General features: G+C 32.5%; 1 protein-coding gene across 1 annotated transcript; it reads right to left on the minus strand.

Annotated features, from left to right (window-relative positions):
- Positions 1-3954: 3954 nt before the first annotated feature.
- On the minus strand, positions 3955-8588 carry LOC114269426 (uncharacterized). Its single transcript, XM_028210736.2, has 3 exons — positions 7829-8588; positions 5233-5505; positions 3955-4435 (listed from the first exon to the last, which is right to left on the minus strand). The coding sequence occupies exons 1-3, from the start codon at positions 8399-8401 to the stop codon at positions 4172-4174; spliced, it is 1110 nt and encodes a 369-aa protein (XP_028066537.2). The 5' UTR covers positions 8402-8588; the 3' UTR covers positions 3955-4171.
- Between the last annotated feature and the right edge of the window lie 283 nt (positions 8589-8871).

Raw genomic sequence — 8871 nt, forward strand, 5'->3', positions numbered from 1 at the left:
TAATTAAGTTGGCCGGAGTGTCCAGGGTGAAAGTCCCGAAATCTTATATACATCTGAATGATGTTGATGATTGAAGTGTTGATGATATGAGTTGTCGTCTCATTTTGAATTGTTTGGATAAAAGTGAACCATGTTAATGAACTGATTTGGATAAATAAATGAAAGTGAATTGAAATATGGATGTCAATGTTGATTGGTCATGGAAATAGTGTAATTTGGTTTTCTAGTGTTAAACATTTATCGGATACTAAACTTTTAGTTAATTCTCATATGTTGTTTAGCATATTTTTACTGCGCTTTGGCTCACCCTACTTGGGACACCATTTTTCAGGTACAGGTGATATGTTGCCTCTAAGATCTTAGCTTGGGAGGTTTTGGAGTTGAAGACTCTATTTTGTTATTCGTTTTGATGATAAATGTATATTCAAGCCAAAGGCTTATTATGTATAGAGCTAGGACTCTTTTGTTGTAACCGAGTGATGACTTGGAAATGTGTAAGCCCGTAGGACACTCATTTTGTTATTAGAAGTTAGTGTTACATGTAATAGCTTTTGTAAAGAAAACTCTGATGCATGAAAATATTGTTTGGTTTGTGTTTCCTAAAAATTTTTGGGAAAAATTCTCTACAAATAAGTTTTCAAAAGTAATCAAACCAAACAAATTTTTCCAAAAAAATTTCCCAAAACTTGTTTGGTTTACAAGTTTTCCAAACAAATCTCTCTCTCATACACATCAAATCAATCACTTTTTCCAAAACTCTCTTTCAAAATAATTTTCCAAAACATCTTTTGAAAAAAACCAAACCAAACAACTTTTCGTACTTTTTATCTCTAAAACTCATCTCCCAAACTCAAACCAAACATACCCATAATGTTTATTTTACGTTTATGGATCTTATAAATGGTGGACTTATGTCTTATTTTGAGGGTGTTACATTCCCCTATTTCTTTTCACTATGATGAAACTATTACAAACTAGAAATTAAAACTACTACAAATTGAAATGAAACCATTATAATTAAAAATTGTCCAAATCTGCAAAAACATAATTCACAGTTGCATCCGAAATGGCCTGTTTAGCCAAGAATATACTCCTCCACTTTTTTAGGGGTCAAAACGTAACTTCATAAACTTCCAAAGGCTAAATTGCAAGTACCACAAACTCCAAGGATCAAATTGCAAATATCATATACTTGGGGGGTTAAAATGCAAATACTAAAAAAATTTAGAGGCCAAACTGCAGTTCTAAAATTTTTGGGGGCAAAATGAAATTATCCTGAATTCAGCGGCCAAAATGCAATTTTTGAAAATTACTAATAACATGACAGTCTTACTGACGTGTCGCTGATTGGTTTGCCACATGTCACTGACATGGTCGTTGACCAAGCTACTACATGGCACTGACATCATCTCTGAATCATGAAGACGTCATCATTTGATGACAAAAACTACCAAACTTTCTGACAACCGTGTGGATTCATCCGAAACGTCCTTTATATCGTCGGAAAGTTCTCGACAAGACGAATTTTCTAAAATTTTCAAAACACAAATTCCAACACTTCATTTTTTTCCATAATTTAATTAATCGAATTAAATCAAAATTGTTACCAAATTTTCAAAACAATATACAAAATAAATCCGAAATAAAATTCAACATTAAAGTGAATATTTCAATTCACAATATGTCCCAAAAAAAAAAAAACTGAAAGTCCAATCTTATTCCTCGTTCTATGCAAAGATAATCCTGTTCAAATCACAAATTAATAATCCCATATATTTGTACCAATTTGCGTTGTTCATTTGTATCCTACAATCGTACTTAGGTGAACCTATATAGAAAATTAGTTGCAAAACAAAATCAAAAATCAAATAAATTAATAAGAATTTTAGGAAATAAAATTCTTATTTTATTTTTATAAAACTTCTACCAACTTAATCTCTAACAATCAAAGAACTCATATAATAATAACTAATTAACATAAAATAAATTACATGAATAATTTACTAGAAATAAACAACTCAAAGCAATCTAATTACTCTTAAGAAATTAAATTAATTTTAATTCCAAAAGTCACTAGAATAAAATAAAAAAACTAAATTGTTTTATCAAAACTATTTATATAATTCTGTTTTAAGAAAGTCAATTATTATTAACATAAATAAAGAACTAGCACAGTATATATCCTAGGTTCTCAGGAAACAGTAGTATGAAATTTTTGTTTTAGTAATTAAATATTAATTTTTGAACATTTAGGCCAAGTTTGGGGACTTCAAAAAAAGCCAAAAAGCCAAAAAGTTACTCAAAAAGTTAAAAAGTTAACACTATTCACCAAAAGTCAACAATTACGGCTGCACAACTCCCAATTCAAATTTTTCCCTAAAAATCAATTTTTACAATTTTTTATTACACATTTTTCAATAAAAAGTCAAAAAGTTAACCCAAACATCCATATTTTCAACCTCAATTTTTTAGTCCAAAAAGACAAAAAGTGCACTTTTTTAGTCTTCCCAAACTTGGCCTAAATATGAATCTGTTTTAAGATTATTATTATTTTTTCATAAAAATACAAGAAAAATATATAACATGAATTAAATAGAAATGACAAAATAATTTTTTTTTATTAAAGAATGAAATACAGAATAAACTACACAACTAAAAATACAAAAATAAATTAAATTACATTACTAATAGAACAAATTATAAACATGGATAACTAAAGAACTTATCGAGGTAAACTAAAAGGATATACTTACATAGGTCCTAATAAGTCGGCTTATTATCTAATAAAAGTCCTATGGAAAAAATTTGTCATAAAAAAAGTCACTAATTATGAATTTTAGCGACAATTTATAAAAATCATGACAAAAAAAATCATTAATTGTTAATTTTTTGCAACATATATAAAAACTAGTTACAAAAAAATTATTTTTGGCGACAATTTTATCAAGACTTTTTTTTAATAGGAGAATTAAGTCAAACTATTAGGACCTATTAGTAGTTTACCCTAAACTAAATTTTAAAATATTTAAGAACAAATGACAAGAAAAGAAACAAATCGAAACTTGTGTGATATCACAGTTTCTTTAAAATAGATTCATCACCTCCCAATGAATGCTGAAGCTATGCTGGCGTCTATCTCCTACAATACGACGGCCGAAACCAATTAATGCAAAAATACCTTCTAAATAGTTTCGGCAAACTTGACAATGGATGCACTCTATCTAACAAGAATAAAAAAAAGGGTTAACAAAAGAATATAGGAAAAATTTTCATTCGTGCAAAACACACATTTCCAACTTTTTATCTCAAAACACCATCTCTATTTTCCACAAAAAAATCTCTCCAAAAATTATCCTACGAAGTTAGAGGAGAAATGCCTTTATTTATACGAGTAGGGTAATCCCTAGCCATAAAAGCTATACATCAATAAGGCCAGCAAATGTCATTAACCAATGCCATCAACTCTAGCCATTAAGGCTAGAGTTACAGAGGTTGAAAACCTATGACCACTAATATGATCATCAACTTCCATTATCAAAAGATGAGAGTTGCAAAAATTTACATTTTTCATGTACTTTATATATACAAATAAATATGTACATAATGATGTTTGAATAAACCAACTAAATGAGTTACAAAATAGATACTAATGTTGGGTTACAACCCGATATAAGCCCAATTCTTAAACACATGCACAAGTTAAACCTAACACAACAAAGCTTAGTCCAAGCTCAAGATTAAGTCAAAATCCAAGTCCAAGTCCAAGACCAAGACCAAATCTAGTACATGCACAAGTTCAGTCCAAACCAAGATTAAATCCAAATCTACGCTCAACTTAATTGATGCCCACTTTATGAGGCAATTCTCATTCATAACTTAATGATTTCAGCTCATTATTTTTGTATTGCAATCTTTTCACTAAAAGAATACAAAACCACTCAAACCCACCTCAACTGGCGGTTAAATCCCGCTTTAATTTCAAATTAAAGTTACCGAAAAACTATTATCCCCAACAAATGTAACCCTCGCAACTCTAGTACAGATGTAAGGTAACATTACATTTTATCTTCGCACAGTCAAAGCCTTGGGTCTCCTTTAAACAACTCCAGTGAAAACAAAACAAAACAAGAACAGAAAAGAAACACAATGTGTGTGAACAATCTCACCGCCATTAGCTACCCTTTTCAAGCTTTTCAATTTCTTCCTTGTGTCTTCTTTCTGCCTCCTGAAGTTCTCTTTTAGCATCTTCCTCGTCTTCCCTTTTGTCGTGATCTTCAAACTCCTTCACTGCTGCCATCGCTTTCACAACAGGATCTCTGAGTTCAGAAATCAGTCCACCACCAACCCTGTACTCTGCTTCATCCCCAATAATATATATACGCTGGTCTGGCCCTGTTGCCATGGGAATGTCCACTGCTAATAACTTCATATCATACTGCGAAAAAAAAAAAGAAAAGAAAAGAAAAAACAATATTCATTCTCATGCTCGGTTCACTATAAAATTGACAAAAAATACATTGCTAATTGAACCGTCGGTCATTCCGTAAGTGGAGGACGAGGAATGAGCATTCCATAATCCATTCTACTTTCATTCAAGTGAACCAAGCACAACATTAGGAACCATGCCTCCTAAGACTAGTACATGCCTATTCTTCAAAATAAGCATGTGTTTGTTTTGAAGTCTAACCAAAATCGCTTCTCTGCATGCCTAGAATGATGCATCTAACCATGACTACATCAGGTGGGAATGAAAGGTAAGATTAATTTTGAGAATGATTTTTTTTTTGCGTTTTTCATTTCTGAATATTACGTAGAGGTAATCTAATGAGCCCACAACATCTTTTTTCCTTTATAAGTTCAGATGGGAGTGACTAACACCCCTCATTGGTTAACTAATGAAGCAACCACAAAAGAACGTTGGTGAATGGTAGGCATTTAATTTGTTCCTACAAACTTGACACGTGATATGTGTATTGAACAGGAGTAAGTTTTGAGTGGAAAATCATACTAGCAGGAGCCCTCAACTGCAATGTATGTTTTAGATGGCAAAGCTTGCAATGCGATATTCTAAACAAAGCATATCCGAAATTAAACTTCAAGAAACACTCCCAAAATAACATTCCAATTTTTTTCGAGAAGAGAAACATAAATTAGCACGGGTACTTGCTCAATAATAGAAATAATTCTTGCTTCATCATATAAAGTTTAAAAGTGGCAAGTATCAAAGTGAACCTGGCCCTTTTTGTTTTTGACTTCAACGCTCACTAGACCTTTTCTTTCAGAACCTTGTATTGGGAATATAAGAAAACATCTTTTGTTCCTGAGCCCTGGCTTGAAATTCTTGAGCGTAATCCCTCCTCCTGACATCACATATGCTCTCAGATCAGTCCCAGTGAGAGGGGCACCCATAACCTCAAGAATTCCAGCATTTGTATTAAGCCACCTCATGGCCATTCTATAAACTTTATCAGGATTGATCGTGAATCTTGAACGGAGATACAAGCCCTTCAAATAGAATAAAACAATACAACAAACAACAATGAAAATCCTCAGATGAAAAACAGAAAAGGGGGGAAGAAAAGGCCACTGACCTAAAGCAAGAAAGCCAAAAATAGATGATCTACTCGCAAGGTTTTAAAAAGCGGCCGCAACCGTTACGTAACGCCGTTACGTAACGGTTTTGGTGGTTACCGCCACCCGTTACAGCCGCTTTTGCAGTGTGATTGAAATTCACAGGTGTGTTGGCCGTAACGGCCGCTATAGCGGTCGTAACAGTGCCGTAACGGCCTGTTACGTACCGTTACGTAACGGTTCCGAACTGCTTCTTTAAAAAAAAACATAAAAAAAAAAAAAAAAAAAAAAAAAAAAAAAACTGAAAATAGGAAAAAGGGGATAGAGAGAGAAGAGGGAAGATGAATAATATGTTATTGATTTGTTGAAGCTGTAAGGCCTATGATATTCTATTCAGCTACTATCAGTCAACCATTTTGTTTGTATGTATCTATCTATATATTATTTGAAAATCATAATAATAATGTGATCATTATCGATTTGGCTTGATTAAAATATATATATATATATTTAGACTCTTATTTATTCTTACTTTTGCTTTGGTTTATCTTATATATAATAATTAGTGATTGATTTTTTTATAAAATATCTAGAAAACATAGCACCTATAATTATATATTAATAGATATTTTACACATGTCAATTTTTATTAGTTTATTTTATTTTTATTTACAGATTATCTAAAAAGAGAATGAATATTCAATTGATCCAAACCTCCCCAAAAAAAATTCTTTATAATTTATTTTTTAATTTTTATATGATTATATTAGCATGTCTAATTTATTTTTTAAAAACTATTCAAGTTAAAATTTGCATATGCTTCTACAAGTATAATAATTAAAAAATAAATTTATACGTCTAACTCCAATAATTTTTTTTTTACCACAAGTGTAATATGGATTTAGGACATATAAAGTCTTTAATTAGTAAAATAAAATATAAAAAACTCAGTTTATAATGATTTAAAAATATGAAATATAGTGAATCATACTTAAAAATTTATAAAAATTGATCAATATTTATTTTAAAACCCAATAAATATGATTATGGAAAAAAAATATGCGTATCGGTAAGTTTTTTTCAAATTGTGCGAAAAATAAAAAAATTCACGGTTCCGATTACTGCAACCGTTACGCTACGGCCTTTACACCCCGCAACCGCGGCACCGCCACCGTTACAGCGACCGCAACCGCTTTTCAAAACCTTGGCCCCACCATTATTCATGAGATTTGATCATATCTGGTAATTTAAAGTATAAATACAAATGTGAAACATCTCATTAGGGCTTGTTGGTCTCACTATTTCTAAGAAACAACAAAGTCACCAACAGCATATTGCGGAGTTTGCACATATTCTATTTTCCTGTTATAATTAATTATGGTGATTTATATGATAACTCTCTTAACAGGAAGAAATTGCAATTAAAGAAACTTGTTTCCTATTAGCTGCGCCAAAAACCATTGGCTGAGCCTCTTAATGTAGTTGGGACAAACAAATACAATCAACATTCTTTAATTAAGCAAAGCATTGTGAAAATTTAGATCATAGCATGCCAATAATCAAATATCCACTTAAACAAGAAAATAATCAAAATAAGGAAGCAGAAAGAAAGATCAGCAGATGGATCTACACAATCACAATTCACACAATACCAGCTAATGGATTTTGACTGCACTAGTTAAGAACAAAGCCACTGTTTTAGCAAATGTAATTCAAATATTGAGCTTACGATCACAAAATTGCTACTGTCTTGCCAGCAAGACCAACAAGAAGATAAGCAATACACTCCTGAATAACTGTAATTTACTCAGATGAAAACAAGGTTGAGTAATAGTACTTGTCTACTAATCTAAAAAAGTTATTTGCCAATGTCTTTATCATTGCTAAATTAAATCACTATTCCTGTTAGAACTTACAAGTTCCATGAAGGATCCTCCAACAAACTACATTGGTTTAGTTCCAATAAAATGTGAAAGGCTTCTATGTATGAGATAAAAATCACAAGCACTGTGTGCACTTGCCTGCAAATGAGATGGCCAATCCACATGTTTGACAAACCAATCGAAAACTCAGTGTGTACTTCATTTATGAATCTATCAAACATCCTACTATCCCCTAAATTCTGCTTAAATACATATATGCATTAATCACCTATGGAATTAATTGATTTGGTTTAACCCTCACAACATAGATTTAAGCAAAAGTCTCAACTAAACAACAACAGTAAAGGAATTGAAGAATTCAGAAAAGAACTCACTGTAAATGCCACAATAGCACTGGAAAGAGCGAGAAACCCATACTTAGCCATGCCTTCAGATAACCCAATAAACATATTGGCTACCCCAAACAAAGCCTTCCACAGCAAAATGCATACCATAAGCCCTCCTGCACCCCAAAGCACCAGAGAATTCCTCTTCCAGAACGCCTCAATTTGCAACCCAACCGCCTCCTGGTACCGCGAAAACGCATCCCGGACCGCAGAAGTTGGATTCTTGACAGCATTCTTAGCAAAATTCCCATTAATTTTAGTACCCAGTTCTGAATTCTTGAAACTGAAGTACCTAAACCCTAGAAAGCTTCTATTGAGCAACAAATTGGGTTGTGGGGTCAATTGATTTGGTGGGTTTTGGAAGATTCTTGGTATTGATGATGATGAGAAGTGGGTTCTCCATGGAGTGAGATTTGGGTGGTGATGAGAGAGAAGTTGTGAGATGCCATTAGAGGAATTTGGGTATGTGGGTGGTGAGGGTTTTGATGGGATGTGACGATGGTGGTGATGGTGGTGATGGTGGAGGTATCTGATGATGAAACTTGACGAGGATTTTGACATTTCTATCGCCCTGTGTGTTTAGATTCACGAATACACAAACTCGGGAAGATCAAAAAGGATCGTTGATTTGTAACTATATATACTTAAGAGAAATGTGACAGTGGAGAGGACTTCTTTCGCTGCTCCTTAGATGGATACTATTTTCTCATCTGCTCCTCGCTTGGTCACCCAAAAAAATAAAAATAAATAAATAAATAAATAATATCCTGACAAATTAATAAATTTTATATTTTTATTTTTAAAAAATTATTTATAAGTCCTATCAGGAAGCCATATACTACATATGGCCTTTATAGCGACCCCGGTCTTTTCTCTTTAAATTATTGTATCCGGACTTAGGTTCCGTGGATCCTGTCATTACTTATTGGTTGTTGTTGTCCTTTAATCTCTTTGTATTTGAAGTATAGGTTGTGTTGGACGGGTCTGTTACAGGTTGGTTGATTTTAGATGCCGATAGGTGATGCCCAGAT

This window comes from Camellia sinensis, chromosome 1, assembly GCF_055761805.1.
Source record: "Camellia sinensis isolate YWXY chromosome 1, ASM5576180v1, whole genome shotgun sequence".
Classification (NCBI taxonomy): domain Eukaryota; kingdom Viridiplantae; phylum Streptophyta; class Magnoliopsida; order Ericales; family Theaceae; genus Camellia; species Camellia sinensis.

What these genes read in the sequence shown, in the direction of transcription:
- LOC114269426 (XM_028210736.2), bottom strand. Translation starts at nt 8,401, where the DNA reads ATGTCAAAATCCTCGTCAAGTTTCATCATCAGATACCTCCACCATCAC. An exon ending in GTGCTATTGTGGCATTTACA is followed by an intron (nt 5,506 to 7,828) that starts GTGAGTTCTTTT and finishes TTCTATTTGAAG; the next exon opens with GGCTTGTATCTCCGTTCAAG. An exon ending in TCAAAAACAAAAAGGGCCAG is followed by an intron (nt 4,436 to 5,232) that starts GTTCACTTTGAT and finishes TTTTTTTCGCAG; the next exon opens with TATGATATGAAGTTATTAGC.